Genomic DNA, 21,150 nt, shown 5'->3' on the forward strand with positions numbered 1-21,150 from the left:
TATATTGCTACTTGATTTGCACTCTTGTAAAATGGTATGACTATCAGCTTCTTGAATGAACTGATAAATGCCCTTTCTTTGAACTTTGTACTATTTGTGTGTGTGATAAGCCATTTCTAAGAAATATTTTACAAATTGTCATCAGATGGCAGCAAATCCTAGAGATATTTTACAAATTGTCAGCAGAGGGCAGCAAATGATACAGATAGTCCCTACACTGACAGAACTTGCAGAAAAAGCAAATCCTGAGTGGGAGTCTAAATGCTTTTGAGAATTCCTTGAGTCAAGTCAAGTTCACTTTATTAAGGTCAATGACCAGATCATGAGAAGAGGGACACAGTCCCGCACAAACACATCAGGTCTAAGGGTCGAGAGATTTAAAATTTTTAAACTTCAGAAATTTAAAACTCTTAAACTTTAAGACAAGTGCATCATTGCCAGAACATCAAAGCAAGAGTATATCAAAAACCAACACAATTAATGGATTTAAAAGGGAGGGAGTCTGAAGGGAGGGGGTTGGGGTGCTCATGTGGCACAGGAAAAGGAAGTCCAGTCAGACAGAGGAGGGAACAACATCCATATTATAATTAAAAGACTATAATCCCAATTTTCTGCTAGTATGAAATCTTGGCTTGCACTTGCTGGTGCTTCCTTGAAACTGCTGATGTCTAGAGCTGCAGCCCATGCACTGGGGGGATCATCACTATGAGTAGCAGAAACTGGGAGTGTCCATAGTTGCATTTGTGAATGCACTTATGCTGTACACATGACATTCTTCTCAATCTGATCTGACTGAAAGCATTGTAAAAATTTAAATGATAGCAATACTAGAGGTACTTTCAGTGGCCAGCTTCTGGTCAAAGTATATTTAGTATAATGCCAAGCTTTAAACTTTGTGTTTTAAATACAATTAGCTTCTGACACGATAAATACATTGTTTTATGTGTGTGTGTGTGTGTGTGTGTGTGTGTGTGTGTGTGTAGAAGTGCTGGGATGTTTGAGTCAATCTGTCCAAGATCAACGTGTGAGCATCGGTGGGCTTTCTGCCCAGAAAAGTGTTAAAGGATTCATAGAAGTCATACTTTAACTCATTTTTCCTTGCCTCTAAAAATCAAGCTCATCCTAAAGCCATCTAGTTTAAAGAATGAATTATGTGCATGATGGGCTATTAAGTATAGGCTCAGTCTTCGGCATTGTTGGATTATGCTGTTTGCATTGTCCACCAACAAAATTAGTCTATAATCAAAGTGATTTACCTTGCAATGAGCCTACATTCAATTCAGTGAGATTTCTAAGATGACACGCCTGGAGTTAGACCACAAAATGAATGGATGCGTTTGGCTTCCCCATCACACTCACTTTCCTGGGCGTACTTTCTTGTTGTACTCTGATTAATTTCTGAGTTGGTATATTTATGTTTGTGCTCTTAGTGATATATTAAGTCAAAGAGAGAGAATGTGTAGGCTTCCATATCTTGGTAGAGTGGAATTTCCATCAGCTTTTGCCAGCATCACAGTTGTAGTCCAAAAATGTGTGAAATATCAGTTGGACTGCCTTGTTCAGTATATTATGACATGCAAACTGGTTCTTGCAACTAAATTACAACTCCCACAATCTCAAAAACTATGCTGGGTTATGGAAGCTGTAGTCTACCTTATCTGAGGCCAGACATATCTTTGAATGCCTGTGTAGATGACTGTGTCTGCTTCTGGGGGTATGTTATATATACTGACTCTCCTCGCAGAGGCAGGTGGTTCAATAACATGCGATACTGATTGAAGCCCATTTTCGTTGCTTGCTGTGATATGGTGCAGAGGAGAAGGTCTGAAAGCAACAAATATAGTTGCTTTGTGGTCAACAGTTTATCCCACCACAGTATGATATGCAAACTAACAATGTTAATTTTAATTCTGAAATTAATGTAGCATATTCTGTATTTCAAAAAAGAAAACAAAAGAAAAAAACTAGAGTCAGCCCCACTTGTTGTCTTTGCTAATTTAATAACATCTGTCTTGGAGTCAGTTTGCTAATAGTTTTTGATTACCAAAGAGTTCTTCTCCGTTGCCATGGGCCGATCACCACCTGATTAGGTTTAGACTTACTGTGTCTCTCAACCTCCACAGGGGTGGTGGACCCATTAGAATGGTCTGCCTCAGGAGACTTATAGATCCAAATGGTTTCTTGACGGCTCTTGGGGAATTTCCCACCTCCTTGGCAAGCAACTCTGTTGATACTGTGGTCTTGGACTGGGATAGTGAGATGACTAGGACAATTGATACAATCGCACCGGAGCGCCCCCTCTCGAGTAACCGAGCTAAACCATCTCCTTGGTTTACTGAGGAGTTGGCAGTGATGAAGCGAAAGAAGAAGAGGCTAGAGCACGTATGGCGTCGGAACCCTTCCAAATCAGCCCAAACACGTCTAGATACCTTAAGTTTCTATGACGTGGCAATAGCAGCGGCACAGAAATTATTCTTTGCTGCCAATATTGCATCTGCAAAGAATAGTCCGGCGGAGCTATTCCGAGTCGTCAGAGGGCTGTTAAATTCACCGATGAGTGTGATCCCTGATGACTCAGTGGCTCATTGCGAAGCATTTGCTCGATTCTTTGCGGATAAAGTTGTGCTGATTCGGTCCGGATTCGAAGTCATGTTAACAGCAGTCTCTGAGGATGTAACACGTGCACCTGCTTGTCCGGTTTTATTGGATTCATTTCAATTGGTTCAGCTTGAGGATGTGGACAGAATTCTTGGAGAGGTGAGACCTACTACATGCATCCTAGACCCCTGCCCATCCTGGCTGATAAAAGAAGCCAGAGGGGGTTTGGCAGAGTGGGTAAAGGTGGTGGTTAATGCCTCCCTACAGGAGGGAAAGTTTCCAGCGAGCTTAAAACAAGCTATTATAAAACTGCTGTTGAAAAAACCATCACTGGACCCCACTCAATTAGACAACTTTCGGCCTGTTTCCATCTCCCCTATTTGGGCAAAGTCATGGAACATGTGGTGGCTATACAACTCCAGGAATTCCTGGTAGACACTGATTATCTAGATCCGGCACAGTCCGGTTTTAGGCCGGGACATGGAACTGAGACAGCCTTGGTCGCCTTGGTAGATGATCTTTGCTGGGAGCTGGACAGGGGGAGTGTGTCCCTGTTAGTTCTGCTGGACCTCTCAGCAGTCTTCGATACCGTCGACCACGGTATCCTCCTGGGACGCCTCGTAGATGTGGGACTTGGGGGTACTGCTTTGCAGTGGCTCCAGTCCTTTCTCGAGGATCAGTCCCAGAAGGTGTTACTGGGTGACTCCTGTTCGGCCCCACACAACCATTGTTGTGTGGAGTCCCACAGGGTTCAGTTCTGTCCCCGAGGTTGTTTAACATTTACATGAAGCCGCTGGGGGAGATCATCCGGAGTTTCGGAATGCGATGTTATCTCTACACAGATGATGTCCAAATCTGTCACTCCTTCCCACCTGTCACCAAGGAGGCTGTCCAGACCTTGAACCGGTGTTTGGCCGCTGTGTCGGACTGGATGAGAGCTAACAAATTGAAATTGAATCCAGACAAGACAGAGGTCCTACTGGTCAGTCACAAGGCCGAACAGGGCATAGGGTTACAGCCTGTGTTAGATGGGGTTACACTCCCCCTGAAGACGCAGGTTCGCAGCTTGGGAGTGATCCTGGACTCATCGCTGAGCCTGGAACCCCAGGTCTCAGCGGTGGCCGGGAGAGCTTTTGCACAATTAAAACTTGTGCACCAGCTGCACCCGTACCTTGGGAAGTCTGATCTGGCCACAGTGGTCCACGCTCTTGTTACATCCCGAATAGATTACTGCAACACACTCTACGTGGGGTTGCCTTTGAAGACTGTTTGGAAACTTCAACTAGTCCAACGAGCGGCAGCCAGATTAATCACCGGAGCGTCATACAGGGAGCACACCACTCCTCTGCTACGTCAGCCCCACTGGCTGCCGATCCAGCTCTGAGCACAATTCAAAGTGCTGGTTTTGACCTATAAAACCCTATACAGCACCAGCCCAGTGTACCTGTCCGAACGTATCTCCTTCTATGTCCCACCATGGAGTTTAAGATCTTCTGGGGAGGCCCTGCTCTCGGCCCCACTTTTATCACAAGTGAGGCTGGTGGGGACGAGAGACAGGGCCGTCTCAGTGGTGGCCCCTCACCTGTGGAATTCACTTCCCGGGGAAATCAGGTCGTCAACATCCCTCCTCTCCTTCAGAAGGAAGCTGAAGACATGGATATGGGACCAGGCATTTGGGTAATCTGACAGATTAACAAGGTAATGATGACTAGAGTTGGAAAGGACTATGGTAATGCTAAATGGATTGACGGATTTTAGAACTCGATGAACACGGGCTATAGAGTGGTTTTTAGTTGATATTGTATTAATTGTATGTTTTTAACTATTGTGTTTATCGTTATTGCATTTTATTGTAATTGTTGGCATCAAATTGTGCCGGATGTAAGCCGCCCTGATTCCCCCCTAGGGGGTGAGAAGGGTGGGGTAGAAATGCCCGAAATAAATAAATAAATAAATTCTGTTGATGCCAACATGGCTGAAAATATTAGGCCAATTATTAGCAAAACTTCATTTTTTCCTTGGCTTAGAAACATATCAAAATTATGAGTTGCCATCAGTTTCTTTTGCATTGCTACATTCAGAAGACAAGATGGCTAGAAATTATGATTGTTTTTGCCATGTTGTAGAATTGTTGACTGCTTGCTTGCTGAAATGTCTACCAGCTTTGGTGAAAGTCATTGATGCGATACAAAAAAACATGAAGAGGGGAGAGGAAACCTGTTGTTATTTTGGGAGACCATTCCTTTCCTTGGGTCATTCCAGAGTAAAATAATCCACCAAAATGCCAGGGTGAAAGTAAGTGGCCAAAGGTCAATTTCAGTTTTTAAAATGGGGTCTATTACAATTGTTTTTTAAAAACTCTACTACTATTGAATCAAAACACAAATTTACCCAGTCGTAGTACTTCTCTACTAAAACTCTCAGCACAATCTGTGTTATACTTGTGAAGTGGATATCTTTAAGCTTCTTCCATATCTCCAGCCTTCAGTAAGATATAGAGTCCCGCTTATCCAGCCTTCGCTCATCCAATGTTCTGTATTATCCAATGCAGTCTATCTTCTGCCCAGATTCACAGCTGTTTCAATACATTGCGATATTTTAGTGCTAAATTCGTAAATACAGTAATTTCTACATAACGTTACCATGTATTGGACTGCTTTTTTCTGTCAATTTGTTGTAAAACACGATGTTTTGGTGCTTAATTTGTAAAATAATAATGTAATGTGATATTTAATAGGCTTTTCCTTAATCCCTCCTTATTATCCAACATTTTTGCTTATCCAACGTTCCACCAGCCCATTTATGTTGGATAAGCGAGACTCTACTGTATTGGGTTACTGAAAGAAATATAAAATAATGCTCTTGGTTGGTTTGAATGTGTGTCCAAGTTGCATCTAAACTGACTGAATAGTCCATGAACCCTGCCAGAAAAATGCAGCATGACTTGCTCCCACTGCCTTGTGGAACCTTGTTTTGCCCCATGAATTTCATAGGGTTTCTTTAGGCAAAGAATACACAGAGCTGGTTTTGCAATTACCTTCGTCTGAATGTAGCCTACATATGATAGACTATGTTAGACAGAAGGAAATAAATCTTTTTGTTTCTCTGTCCCACATAGTCCTACTTTAACAACAAGAGTACACTGTTCTGTCTTAGAGAGGGGTGTTTGCTTGGAGCAAACTTGGCTTCCCAGCACTTGCTCTTAACGTTACCTTTTGGCCCTTACAAAAACCCATAAGACATGGACTGCAGATATACCAATGCAAGGAAATGTGTTTCTATTTCTATAAATGCCTGTAGGCATTATTTAAAGTTTATCCTCAAGACAATTCCTGTATTGGGCCCTTGAGATTTGTAGGGGGGGGGGTGGCTGTGCCAGGGTCCTCTAAAACTCTTGGGCCCAAAAGGGGAGACCTCTTTCTCTATATGTATTAGGGCCCTCCTTTCATTTCAGTGTGACTTTCACATGCAAAACTGAGCTTCAGTGCTTTCTTCATGTTGGCCAATTCACACTTCACAGCACTGTCTATGAGGACAGATGGTGTCACTTAGGGATAAACAGCTTAACACTAAGTAAGAAAAGCTGCCTTACAGAAGATCTGCTTATTAAATTTGCTAAGAGTGGATGCCTTTCTCAGGTTCTTATTCTCACCAAGAATGGAAATAGATTTGTTCCCTTATGTTTCATGACTCTCCGTTTATGCATTTACAATTTTAAGGGATTTTAGTAGTAGAAATTTGTTCTATATCTTAGAAGCAGACGCTGCAAACTGAGAGCAATGTGTTCTTGTTGTGAGGAATACCAGGCTTCCAAATTCTCAGACTAGACCTAACTGGAAAACTTCTGGCACCGATAGCACATAATGCCAATGGGCTATAATAATGGGGTCACTCAGTCCCAGAAATAATGGAAGTGCAAACTATAGTTAAAAAATAAATAAATACATAATACAGCCTCATTGTCATCCTTGACAGATTATCTATTGCTGGAGAGAAATCAAACATAAAGATACTGTGTGAAGAACAAAACAGTAGAATTGGATCTTCACATTAGCAAGTTTCATATTTGGGGATTTGATTATTTGTGGTTTTGATTAATATGTTATCTCTAGGAATCTCTAAGTCCTCTGATATAACTCTGTAGTAAATGTGCACTGGAGTTATGCTGGAAGACCTCGCGATAACACTTCTCTAAAAATTCGTAGGTCCTCTAGTGTGATTCTATGGTCAACTTCCAACAGAAGTTGATCATAGAGTTACACAAGATGATCTAGAGTTTCTGGAGATATGTTCTTTGAAGTAAAAAGTGTCCTTTAACTAATGGTTTTCCTCTTTTGTGGCTGTTCTGTACCCTAAAGTCCCAGTGAATGTGAAGGACTTGCATTATATTCTGCAGGAAGCAGCCACAAATGAATATATAATTCTTTCATCCAGGGTGAATGGGCAGCAAACTGACATCAAATAACGTGCAGATTTTTCCAGATTCTATAGCAGGTCTTATTCTAAATTTTAAAATGGCAATTTAATTATGGTATAATGGAAAAAATAGGATAATAATGCCTCAATCATTATTTTCTGTATTCTTTTGAGGGTACAATAAGAGGTACTGAATCAAGACAAGGATTTGTTGGTGCCCTGCTGAGCATATGAACACCTTGGTAGGGGATGCTGTTCAAGCTCTCCAACTTGCAAGAAGAGCAGTTAAACAAACCACAGGGCTTTGATTCATGATACATTTATGATTTCATGCAAACAGGACCATCTGCTCTTCTATCTTCTGTTTGTCTGCTAATCTGCAATTGATTTTGAAGTGATGAGTTGGTTTGGGGCAGACAACTAGTGTGTAGCCTTGTGGAAAGTGGATGCTTTCATTGCTGGTTCAAAACATTTTAGTAGAAGACAACTATGGGGGGAAAGATAAGAGAGTGGGGAGCTTACAGATGAACACAATGAAAAAGTTAAAAAAGAAAGTGTAAAAATATATAAATGCATAAAGAACCAAGTCAAGCATGGAATGAAGCTTCTGCTTCCTATTCAGATGAAGTCTTTGTTTAGTAGCTTAATTTAGGCCAATACGGCAAATTGCTTTTGTTAACAGATGTGTTTTTTAATGTTCATGGATAACAAATTCTGATGGGTTTTGACTTTAGACAGATTGATCTCTGTACAAGCAGGACCAGCCTTTCTGTTAAGGCGGCAGACCTCTGGGTAAAGATCGCATACTGTTATATAAGAACAGAAGTTTGCAAGATTTAGTCCAGTGGTTCCCAACCTTTTTTTTTTTTTGATCAGGGACCACATTGACCAGAGACCACTCTCCAACATTAGCACCAAAAGGTTACGAATTAGTTTTTGGTCAACTTCAGATTCGATCTGGTTATTTGGGAAGCCGATTCAGAAAATTGCATTGGATAGATCACATCAGCTCTGGTTTCTGATACAGAACATATGTCATCCAGTATTCGCCATCTGCTCACTCATAGAAAACCATATTTAATCATTGAGAGATGATGTGGTGGTAGTAATCTTTTGTGGGTAGTTGGCCTCTCACTTCCTGATATCCCTGTTGCCTCAGCACTGTAAGAAGGGTTTAGTGAGACTAGTTGCTCTCATTGCAACATGGTTTTGAGGCATCGGTGTAGTAATGGTAAGGCAGCGGACCATATTTTCATTATTGCAGGCCACGGGTGGTCCATGGAACACAGGTTGGGAACGACTGATCTAGTCAGAGGAGGTTTGCCTTTGCCTTCCTCTGAAGGTAAAAGTGTGATTTGCCTAAGTTTCCATGGCTGGGTAAGAATTTGAGCCCTAATCGCAGTCATAGTCCAACATTCAAACTATTGTGCTATGCCACACTGGCTCTCAAGAATGTTTACTATGGACTAAATACAATGTAAGTCCGATTCAGAATAATCTCCCTCAAATTAATGAAACTTTAATTTTGAGTTATTTCTTGGTAGGATTAATATTGGTTAAGGAGGATTGTCTGTTTTTGCAAAGTGTTGCCAGTATGCTTTATATATATCATCTTCTTTGAAGAAGAAGCTAGCTAGTTATGTCTTATGGTTTTGGGAACTTACAATTAAAATCTACTTCAAAGTCCATCAGGTCTAACAATAATAACTTACATTGTATTTAAGTCTTATTAACTAGGTTTTAGACACACAATCAAAGCATTGACCTTGTTTGTACCTGCAGTTCTATTCCATGAGCTGTGATAGGAGCGGAACAAAATAGCCTCAGTCTATAACAGAAGAACATTTATTTCAACTGTTTCCATTTCCCACTGAATGTCTGTCCACCCCTCACCCGCAAATATGGCATTCTTCAGAATGTATCATATTGCTTCTGGCACTGCTATACATTGCCAGTTTCAGAAAATGTTACTGCTTTTTCTACAATAAAGGTGCGTGGTGTGATATCTATGTGCACTTTGTTTTCAGTGTTCTTGTACATAGTGCTCCCCATTTATAAATTCTCAGAATACAGTCACATTTCAATGGGTTTTGACTATAAAAACTGGTTTAAGTATGTCATGCCATAGCAATCAGGTCAATAAATATCTATTTGCAGTTAATTACATTTTGACACTACTGCCCTGGAGCATATTCAGCCCAAAGATCGAGCAAAAGGATTGTTATCTCAATGGGTTACAAATTATAAAAAGGTCCAGCTGTTACACACTCAGAACAACATGAAACATACCTCCAAACACTTAAAATGAATATTTTCTGTTCATATTGCAAGCTCATCTTTGGTAACTTTAGTAGTACTATAGGTGATCCATTAAAAATAGCCACATGGGATAGATTAAGTCTTGCTAAGTGTAAATCTGTTTGCAAGGAGTTTGTGTTGTTTTATGGAACTTTGTGATCTTGGAAATAACTTCTGTGCCCTTTTACGGAAACTGAAAACACAATTCCGAATTCCGAATAAGGGATGGTCAACCTGTATCCTAAACTTCTCATGTTTTAATTGTAATGTAATGGTTAATTTGAAAAGAAATTAAATAAAAACTCAGCTGAAAATGGATCCCTGAACCATCCCAAAAGATATATACACATGCACAAGCTTTTCTAACTCTTTACCTGATCTTGCAAATAACTCATTAGAAATGATGGCCTTTGTGCACATGAAAACTTATGCATTATATTTTTAAAAACTCTTAACCTGATCAGTTATATCTATAACCTTGAGTGTATTCAGTCTATTAGATAGGGGTCACCGCAGCTGTTTTTGCCTCTTGCCAGGAGAAATGTTGCGACGATAGTCTTATCTCTGAACCACAATGATGGCCTTGAGATTCTTTGTGAGTAACCTTTTTTTAATAGTCTATAGTACATGCTGTAAAGCTAACTCTCTCTAGACATAAACATGTCAGGACAATAATGAGGCAGAAAGTCAGAGGAATCTGCAGTGACGGAGTCCTGTGCTTTGGATGTCCATGGTGACCAGTTCTGTCTTCCACTAGTTAGCTTCCCCACAATGTTCTCCAGAGGAAACCATGTGAAGATCATCAGGTAATTAAGCATCTACGTTATCAAGAGTATAGTAAAGGATGTGCAGCACTGCAGGGAAAGTGGGCCTGTAAATAGCCCTTCGAAGTAACCTGGACAGGAATTTCTTGAATCCGGCCTGCCAAGGTCTTTCCCCTGGCCGTCACCACTATCACCATGTTCACATGCAATGGTGGCAACAAGTGTATGTGTGACTGTGTGGCAGCAGCAAGGTCATGTGAGTGGCAGTGATTGTGTGGTGAGGATGAGTGTGAGCATCAGCTGTGGGTGTGTGGCGGTGTGTGGCATGGCTGCCGATGCATGCATGGCTGATGCATGCACACACCCCCTATGCACATACGATGCATGTGTATGCACCCACATACAATTATATCCCCCCCCCAACAGTCTGAAGGACCATGTACCGACTCTCTACTTAAAACGTTTGGGGAACCCTGCCTTACAGCATGCTGCATCCAAAACTTTAAGGAAGTCCCATGCAGACTGAATATTGAGAAACAGCTGAGCTTGCTTGAAATGCAATGGGATTTGTTACTGATACCAGTGCTATCCCTAGTTCGGTGCTGGACTGCAAACTACTGACTGTCGTTGAAGCCTTTCTTAGAAACATTTGTGTCAAAGGGTACAAACGTAGTACTGCTCCAAGGCATAGTGGAGAAAAAAAACCTCGAATCCCTTCCACATCAAATTGCTTGAAATGATTGAATGACCATATACACACAGAAACACATGTTTGAGTGTAGATATATGTCTATATGTATTCATAGATATACACACACAAATAATATGAGCAACCAGTAGAGCATTCAGAAGATACTATGAATTTGAAAAGCCAGGAACTGACATGTATTGTTTACTTGCTGTTAACTCCATTGAGTTACAGTAGAAAAGAAGTGGATGTTTAACACGATCATAAAGACTCTCCTCTAGTCCTGTTAATACCAGTAGTTCTAGTCTCTCCCCTGGTGTGAAAAAATAGAATGCATACTGCTGCAGATGCTTCTGCCACAACACAGCAAAAGCTTAGGCATACTTTCCCTCACTATTAATGGACTAATGACACTTCTTGTCTCAAACCGATACACTAATCCTTATGTGTTTAAATGAGCTTTCATCAGAGCAAAGTCCAGAATTATTCACAGAGTGAAAAGAGTTCAAAGCAAAGGATTCTGCAGCATAGGATCTGACCCCAGGAAATTAGGTCTTTAACCTAATTAGTTCCCAGTACATACACAGAACAAGTCAGCTATCCCGCAACTGCTGGAAAAGAAAATACACATAACCATGCCATGCTAAGCTTTCTTTCTGTGTTTGCTAACATTTTTGGTGCAATCACCTTCTCCGATTGCTAACCTCATACTATTGATCGAAGACTTATCTTCTGAAAACGCTTCTCCTCAACCACAGAAATACATCAGCAATAAGCTATTACTTTTCATTCAATGGTAACTGAAGAAAGTGGAATAATGCCTTGTCTTCGTGACCTAATTTGTCACTTTCTAGCTCAGGGGTCCCCAAACTTTTTAAACAGAGGGCCAGGTCACAGTCCCTCAAACTGTTGGAGGGCCGGATTATAATTTGAAGAAAAAAATGAATTCCTATGCACACTGCACATACCTTATTTGTAGTGCAAAAACACCTAAAATACAATAATTAAAATGAAGAACAATTTTAACAAATATAAACTTATTAGTATTTCAGTGGGAAGTGTGGGCCTGTTTTTGGCTGATGAGATAGGATTGTTGTTGTGTGCTTTCAAGTCGTTTCAGACTTAGGTTGACCCTGAGCGAGGGCCAGGTAAATGACCTTGGAGGGCCGTATCCGGCCCCCGGGCCTTAGTTTGAGGACCCCTGTTCTAGCTGATCTTGTTGCAGCTATGACTTTATCAGTGAGATGCTTGTTGATTTTCTCTCCACTTATGTCAGATTTAGTAACTGTTATGTACATTTTACTTTAATTTGTTGCAAGAGACTCCTAGTCACCATTGGAAATTTCAATCTATATTGTTTGGAACAGCTTTTCTACATTGTGGACCAAAATCCCCAGCTCTTGGATGCAAAGGCAATGATGGTAGCTATTTAACTTCACTTTGGGATTTCACCAAAAAAGGCAAAACTCAGCAAGTTGTTATGCCTCCAGCATTTCAAATTATGTTTCCAGTAGAGTTTATCAATACCAACCATTTGGTTTATCTATCACTTTTGTAAGTATCTTTGGATACATGCACTGACCCTACTTGTGTATTCTTCTGGAACTCAAACATGCCCTTGCAGTACGACGTGGCATCATAAATTATTCAAACTTGTATGTTTCAGTTGAAGAACCCACCAATGGGATCCTGGTGGTGGAACTGAGTGCTCCTGTGAGACATGAATCTGTGCTGATGGTAGCTCTGCTGGTAGCAGGGTCTTCCATGTCAGATAAGACTTTGCTGACGAGCCAGACTAAATGTGCCAAGTGGTTACAGGGCAGCAGCTATAGTGAGATGTGACACTGGCAGAGTGGGAGGTGATACTGACAGAGAATCTCTTAGAGACAACAGTAGTGCCACCATGACTAACACTTTGCACAGTAAACCATTTTTGAATGTCTTTTACCATGAAAACCCTTTGATAAAACATTCCAAAATAAACAAGAGATAGTGCCAAAAGCTGACTTCCAAGCCTGATGGAATTAGTGAGCAACTGGGATACGGCAAAGACCAATAAAAGTGGCACTGTAGCTAAAGACAAAATGGGTTTCCAGCTGAAACTGCGTTCAGCCATGAATATGCTCAGAGGTGAAAGGAACGTTGCACAACAAATATTATAGGAATGTGGAACACAAGAAGCATGAATCAGGAGAAGAGAGACAAAATAAGCAATGAAATCTATAAACATTGCAATACATTGGATGAGTGTGCAGAAGCGGACAGACAGAAATGGGATATTTGGGGTCAGTTTACACTGTGTTTTACTCAGGAAATGTAAATCAAAGAAGAAATGAACAGTAAGAAAGATGTAGCAAAAACAGTCCAAGGATATTATGCAAAGACTGGTTGAATACTACCAATAAGACCTTGGAGAATACCCATCAAAATAACCCTTATCCAAGCTTGTACTCAAGTACAGAGGCAGAAAAAAGAAACTGAAATATTCTATGCTAGATGACACACCAAAACAGGACTTCTGGTGAATCAAATCACTACACCATGCTGCCTTTTGGTATGAACAACTAACACATTTTTACAGTTGCAAAAGTGGCTTTATAGTTGGTTAGGGGTGCATAGGAATGCTTGAAGGAGTATTAACAGTGTCTGCTGAAATCTCTACAGTGATGATGAATGAAATCAATATATGGTCTCAATGTCTTATGCATTTCTTGGCAAGTGGGATCACAAAACATCAGGTAAAGATGACAAAGCTACTGCCCAATTCACATAACTTTAAACATGTTAACATTCAGTTTTTGTTAACTATCAATCAGTACTGTGGGGACACAGAATTAAATATTTTTGTTTTTAGTCCTGATTACCTGCAGTTTTGTATACTGAGTTTGAAAAACCTTTCATTAAAAGGACACTTGAGGAAGAAGCTTGGGGCAAAAACACTGATTGGTGTAATATGCATTACCTATATTCCACCATCCCAGAAATAGTCTCATCAACACACTTCCTTCACACACACACACACACACACACACACAACCAAAACAAAACAAAACAGAACAAAACAAATTAATGGAATCATTTAAGTTACATTTCTTAAATTAAAAACATATGTACACATTGCACAACATTAGATTAGAGCACCAATATCACAGCTGCAGAGAACTGACTTCTTGTAGACCTCTTTGTGAAGGCTTGAGTGATGAACTGTAGACTCTAGCTTTTGTCCACCATCCTTGTACAAAAACAAACATAGTTTTTATGAAAGTCCATTTCAGTGCCTGGGCCATGAGGGCAGCCAAGTTTTTCCTTGGTCTCTAGGTTATAGGAGAGCTGTCATTGCAGTCTGGTTTATCGGTTTCAGGTAGTATCTGGGTGTTGAATAGCCTTCACGCATCCCTGAACCAGTCTGGGGCTTCTGGTAGCCAGTGCTATAATCCACCATGGGCAAAATATTATTTTTTGGCTTATCATATCCCTTCTGATTTTGTGGTGTCTGATAGTCTCCGCTTTCAGAATCACTCTTGCACGAGGCAGTGAAGCTGCCTGCAGAAACAGAGTATTTATGAGTTGCAGAAACAGTGGGAATGTTGTAGCAGCTCTCGGAAGGCGGAGCATTTTCTCTTCCCATATGCCGCTCTATGATAGGAGTGGCGTATTCAGGCTCTTGACTGGTTAGAGGTAGGGCGTAATCATGACGATTGGCTCTTGGTGGACAGAGGTAGTGGTTCCCAGTCTCTACGCAAACTTTCTTCTCATCCTCTGTATCCATTGGTCTGAAGGTGGAGCCCTTTCGAGTTACTGTCCCAGTTCCTATCATGAGAGGTTGCTGATAATCTGATGGAAAAGAAAAGGTAGCTCTGGAATTCAGATGAAACTGGATGTCAACTATTACTTAAGCCTGCCACATCCATCACTGGGGAAATACAATGCCTTTTTTGCATTCTGCTGTATTACTTCCCTTGAGGAAATCGTTACAGAATAAGACATATTAGTTTCCCTTTCAACATAAGGCAGACCCACCCTTCACACCTGCTCATAAATCCAACTTTTAATGTACTCTGAATACAAAGTAATTAATCTAGAACACTGCATCTCAACTCCAAATGGGCTCAATATTGGCCACCTAATGTAGTGAAGGTTGCCAAATTGGACAACTTTAAAAAGGAGAGTTGATAAGTGCCATCAATGGGGTTGCCTTTGAAGACTGTTCGGAAGCTTCAATTAGCCCAATCTGCGGCAGCCAGATTGCTAACGGGAGCAGCATATAAGGAGTACACAACCCCCCTATTGCACCAGCTCCACTGGTTGCCGGTTTGCTACTGAGCACAATTCCAAATGCTGGCTTTGGCCTATAAAGTTCTGAATGTCCCTGGCCCAACATACCTGTCCAAACACATTTCTCTCTATGAACCTTTTGGAGGGGTCCTGCTCTCGATTCCACCAACTTCACAGCTGTGACTGGTGGGGACGAGAGACAGGGCTTTCTCAGTGGTGGCTTCTGAGTTGTGGAACTCCCTCCCTAGTGTGATTTGATTGGCCCCTTCCCTCCTGTCATTTCGCAAACAAGTGAAAACTTGGTTTTGGGAGCAAGCATTTGGTTCAGCAGAATTATCTTTGTAATACAGTTGGAATTGACCCTGGATTTATGAATACAATTAATTGATTATCTGTCTTTGGATCTATGCACAATAGTAATCTAATTTTTACATATGTTGTTTAATGTTGTTTTAAATTGTTGTTTAATTGCTTTTAATTGCAGTTTGGGCATGAAATAATGGCAATTACGTAAGCCACCCTGAATCCCCTTCGGGGTGAGAAGGGCAGTATATAAATGTTGCAAATAAATAAATAAATAAATAAATAGTTGAGATGCTTATTCATCACTTCTGGCACTGCAGTTGCTGTGGAATTAGTTATGAATATGAAACTCTAGGTTACACATCCATACCTGTAATCATGAATTACAGCTGAAGTAATTAAATAAAATAAGAATCCACTCAAGGTAACATAGGACACCAAATTCTATAAAAGAACAGACAGCTAAATCCCACTCACATGCTTGTACTCTATTTAAGATAGATGAAAAATCTCCAAGCAAATAAATTTATGCACCATAATACTGAACTATATTAACTCTGGTTAGTCATGAGTGGCGAGATTAAACCCATTCCCTGCACACTTACACTCTACATATCAACTGTATTCAAAGGAGAGCGGTGTTACCTGCCATGTCTCTTGTGACCAAATCTAACTTTTGAGGCATTTCCTTTTCATTATTATAACTGATGGTGAACTCAGTAGATGGATGTCTGATAAAGGGATGCTTGATTTGATTCCAGAAACCTAGAACAGAAAGCTAACATGTTATACCTGCTTCTCAAGAACTTACCAAATTTAAGTTATAGCTTATACTGAGAATAAAAAAGGCCCTTCTCAGAAAGAGCCAAAAACTGTGGGAGAGTTTTTGTGGAAGGATGGCCTTCCACAAACAGGTCATTCAACAATTGATTCATTACACTAATCTAGCTAGGAGTAACGAACAGGATCCCAGTCAGTCACTGATGCGTAAGCAAAGTTTTTGCAAATCAGTCATAGTGGCACCAAGGAACAGAAAGATGAAAAAAGGAAAGTTGGAACTAGCTGCTATCCGTATGTTCCAGTAGAACCCCAACATTAAGGACAAAAGCTCCATATTTTTTGTATTATTTTGTGCCGGCACTGTGGAACAATCCTCACATATTGGGTTAATATGGTTGGGAATGGGGGACAAACATATCAAGAGGGTACTTCAAATACCTGTGAAAAACTCATTACTGACACATAATAAGAAACATTAGCTGGCATCCTACTGATAGTTCCAACTAAAGTAACAACAACAACAACAACAACAACAACAACAACAACAACAACACTTTATTTGTACCCCGCTACCATCTCCCCAAGGGACTCGGTGCGGCTTTCATGAGGCCGAGCCCAAATACAACAATACAAGCAATTAAAATAAAAAACATAGACAACAAAATATGCAACCATTAACAATAAGATTACACACAATTAAAAACAGTGGGAAGGCCAAATGTAAAGTTAAAATTGGAAAAGTAGACCTAATGAATCAACTACTGATTTAACATTCATTCCAGAACTGATGCAATGAATCTACCTTACAGGAGAATACTGATCAGATTTTGGCCATTATGCCTTCCTCTTACTTTTACTATGTTAAAAAGGGTTTTTTTCCTTCTTTTTTTACTACTAACCTGGTCCTGGTTTCCCTGTGCTGCAGGAACCATATGCAACACCTTTCTTTCCTTTCCTGTAATGAAGAAAAAGGTTTTTAAACACTTCTCTGAAGTGAGTTGAGATGCCCACTGGGTCACTCTGTAAATTGCAGTGAGTGCCCTCAAGCTTTGTGGGCATGGACATACTCAAGATCCACTAAGTCTGGCTAAATGTACCGCATGAGAAGCTGGAGCTGACAGACAGGAGCTCACCCCACTTCCCGGATTTGAACTGCTGACCTTTCAGCCAGCAGTCCTGCTGGAACAAGTTTAACCTATTGTGCCAAAGGGAGCTCCTACTTGATGCAAATGATGCCTGGTAAGGTAGGTTTGAGAGGGCATTTATGACTGGCAAGAGTGTCACATCAGCAACCACTTAGGGATAATGAATATGGAACAATGCACATCCTTAACTGTGATATAGGATGTCAAAACTGTTATGATTCTTTCTGATCCTGTTTCTTGCAATCAGGGGGTGACCACAGCTCCACATTCTAAATTGTCCATGCACATAACTGAGTAATTATCAATATGGCTTCTTGTGTTAGGTCTTTGCTCCTTCCTGTCTTATGACAACAATGGCTCAGACAAGAACTGAGAACCCAGCTCTCACTGCAAGTAGTGTCCAGTAAATCTGATAACTGCTCTTTGAACAATGATACATGAGAAGGGATTAATCATATGAGAAGGATCACACTTTTCAGCTCAAAAAAGAAATTGTCACTTACTTTCGCAGGGCAGCAGAGATACAAATTCCAGATATCAAGAACAAAAAAAGCACCACTAAGACTGGAACGATTATAACAGTCAATTTTGCTCCTAAAGAAAAAGAGAAGCCAAAATAAATAAGCAAAAACCCAAGTTCTAAAAACTTGTCTGAGAGTTGAGCTATATACCAAAACAAATAAATAAATCACATTGTACTGGTATACAGAAAAGCATGTATTCTTAAAATAATTTTGATCTCGAGAAAAATTAATTCGTTCACAATTTACGTTCCCAATATTTAAAAACAAGGAACAGATTGCAATCATTTTTAAGTATTTACTTTTCATTAACTTAATATGCCCAAGTGCAAGAACCAACATGGGGGATAAATTCTGAAAAAGGTAAAGGTAAAGGTTTCCCCTTACATTAAGTCTAGTCATGTCTGACTCTAGGGGATGGTGTTCATCTCCATTTCTAAGCTGAAGAGCTGGTGTTGTCCGTAGACACCTCCAAGGTCATGTGGCCAGCATGACTGCACGAAGCGTCGTTACCTTCCCGCCAGATCTATTGATCTACTCACATTTGCATGTTTTCGAACTTCTAGGTTGGCAGAAGCTGGGGCTAACAGCAGGACCTCACCCCGCTCCCTGGATTCGAAATGCCAACCTTTCAGTCAGAAAGTTTAGCAGCTCATTGGTTAAATCTGCTGCATCACCAGGGGTTAAGTTCTGAAAGCATTACTTTAATTCTTGAAAACTTTTAGAATGAGTACTAAGTACCTAGGTTATTTTCTTCTGGAGGCAGAGGTTCTGTGATCGTTCTGTCTTCTTTTCTGACTGAAACACCTGTACTTTGACTTGGTCTTTGCCAGATAGGATAAATAATGGAGTTGTTCACTGAAGAGAGAATACAAAATTAGGTGAATCTTAGCAGATTTATGTAGCACTCATATTCTATCACCTATCAAATATTTATAAAGATAAAAATAGCTTACCTTGGGCAAAACGACAACCAAGAAGTTCCACCTTCAGAGCAATTCTTTTGTGCCAGCTCTGTGGAATAATCCTTACATATCTGGCGACTATGGGAGGAATGAAATTATTCCGTACTATACCTCCATGATTTGAATTAGCTTTGAATACCTATAATTTGAAATAAACATTAAACGTATGTTTAGATCATACATACTGAAAACAAATTAAAACATCTCAAACAAAGATACACATGAATAATTAATACTGTGGAGCACACGTTTGAACCCTGGGGAATAGGATGGATTAGAGAAGTGGTTCCCAACCTTTTTTTGACCAGGGACAGCTTGATCTGGGATCACTTGAACAAGGACCACTTTGACCCAGGACTATTCTCCAACATTAGTACCAAAAGGGTTATGAATTTGTTTTTGGTCAACTTTAGATTTGGTTTGGTTATTTGAGGTGCTGATTCAGAAAACTGAATAGGATAGACCACATCAGCTCTAGTTTCGGATACAGAACATATGCCATCCAGTAGTTGCCATCTGCTTGCCCACAAAAAAACATATTTAATAATTTAGAGCTGATGTGGTAGCAGTACTCTTTCGTGGGTAGTCAATCTCTCCCCTCCCAACACCCCCATTACTTCGGCACTATAAGAGGGTTTTGTGAGACCAGTTGTTCTTGTTGCCGCATAGTTTTGAGGCAGTGGACTATATTTTCATTATTGTGGACCACTGGTGGTCCACGAACCACAGGTTGGGAACCACTGGATTAGTGGGTATTAGATCCCACTCTTCCACATAATAGGAAATGGATGGAAAGAACTCAGGGAGGTCAAAGGACTGTGAGGGCTTTCTATAATTAGAGCTATTGAAGACACTTTCCTCTCATTCAAACAGTATAGCCAATCCAAAAGATTGAGCATTGTGACAATAGCGAGATTTTGTTGCTAGCTCAACAGTTAAATTTGTCATGAAATGTGCTAATCAACTCATTCTGCATCTCCTATATTGTGCTGTCTAGTTCCCTTCATCCCGCCACATGTGACTAAGACAGCTTTTCTCCCTGAAAATCATCCGATCTGGCTCAATGCCCTGAGTTTCACGCAAGGGAGAGGGTTTATCCACTTAGGCCTCTCACTGTTTGTGTATGCATGTGCAGGACTGTTAAAATGCTTTCTCCATCTGTTGAGAATATGGTTCAGAGGGCACTTGAGCACACTCTACTTTGGGACTCATTGCCTCTGTTCATGTATTGTATTTTTCACAGTTTCTTCAAGCTTAAACAGTGTTATTGTTTAAGCTTGAGGTGGGGAGACCACCTCTCTTCTTCTATTATTACTTCTTCTGCAACACAATCATCACTGTGAAGCAGAGGAGCCCCCGGTGCCGGCAGGACTGAAGACCGATAGGTCGCAGGTTGGAATCTGGGGAGAGGCAGATGAGCTCCCTCTATCAGCTCCAGCTCCTCATGTGGGGAGAGAAGCCTCCCACAAGGATGATAAAAACATCCAATCATCCAGGCATCCCCTGGGCAATGTCCTTGCAGACGGCCAATTCTCTCACACCAGAAGCGACTTGCAGTTTCTCAGGTCGCTCCTGACACGCCAAAAAAAAAAAATATTGTGAAGCAAGCTTTCCTAATGTAATGTATAAACAAATAACCCATGACTTAGTCAAACCTAGGCTGCAGTCATGTGCATTATAAGGCTACTTTATCCCTGCAGGAGTCAATGGGATTTAAACATACTCATACAATGGACTGCAATTCTTTATTATATGAAGAAAAGGATAGATGGTAGTTCATAATGAAGTGCCAACTGGAGGTCAAAGCATCCAACCCTAACCCTTCCCTTTCCATCTTCCGCTTGATTACCTTTTCTTCATTGCTCAGGATTCCTTTGTAAACCCTCCATTTTGAGTTGTTATTTTTATAGTTCACAATGAAGGTCTTCACATAATAGTTAAAATTCAGCATAGTGGACCCTGTAGTTCTAATTCCTTTTAAGAAAAAAAGTTTTAAAAGAAGGTAAGTTTTTGTTCATTAATTTAAAAAGAAAAAGTAACTAGTTCATATTATTTAAAGACATATTTTTGAAAATCTTTAGCTTTATGATACACTATCACTTTCAACAGGGTCCCCTGGTGACTCAGCAGATTAAACCGCTGAGCTGCAGTACTTGTTGACCAAAAGTTTGGTGGTTCAAATCAGGGGGGTGGAGTGAGCTCCCACTGTTAGCCCCAGCTTCTACCAACCTAACAGTTTGAAAACATGCAAATGTGAGTAAATAAATAGGTACCACTTCGGCAGAATGATAATGGCGCTCCATGCAGTCATGCTGGTCACATGACCTTGGAGGTGTCTACGGACAACTCTGGCTCTTTGGCCCAGAAATAGAGATGAGCACCACCCCCCAGAATCAG

At 40.5% G+C, this 21,150-nt stretch overlaps 1 protein-coding gene across 2 annotated transcripts in view; it reads right to left on the reverse strand.

Annotated features, from left to right (window-relative positions):
- Positions 1-13,830: 13,830 nt before the first annotated feature.
- The window catches only part of DCBLD1 (discoidin, CUB and LCCL domain containing 1), a 39,581-nt gene continuing 32,261 nt past the window's right edge, over positions 13,831-21,150 (reverse strand). For both annotated transcript variants that reach the window (XM_060753237.2, XM_060753236.2), the window contains exons 9-15: positions 20,603-20,727; positions 18,745-18,892; positions 18,530-18,646; positions 17,771-17,861; positions 17,022-17,077; positions 15,988-16,107; positions 13,831-14,598 (exon numbers count right to left, since the gene is read on the reverse strand). In XM_060753237.2, coding sequence (XP_060609220.2) covers positions 14,084-14,598; positions 15,988-16,107; positions 17,022-17,077; positions 17,771-17,861; positions 18,530-18,646; positions 18,745-18,892; positions 20,603-20,727 — 1,172 coding nt within the window. In that variant the 3' untranslated portion in view covers positions 13,831-14,083. The remainder of the gene's footprint in view (positions 14,599-15,987; positions 16,108-17,021; positions 17,078-17,770; positions 17,862-18,529; positions 18,647-18,744; positions 18,893-20,602; positions 20,728-21,150) is intronic.

Source organism: Anolis sagrei, chromosome 1 (assembly GCF_037176765.1).
Source record: "Anolis sagrei isolate rAnoSag1 chromosome 1, rAnoSag1.mat, whole genome shotgun sequence".
NCBI lineage: Eukaryota > Metazoa > Chordata > Lepidosauria > Squamata > Dactyloidae > Anolis > Anolis sagrei.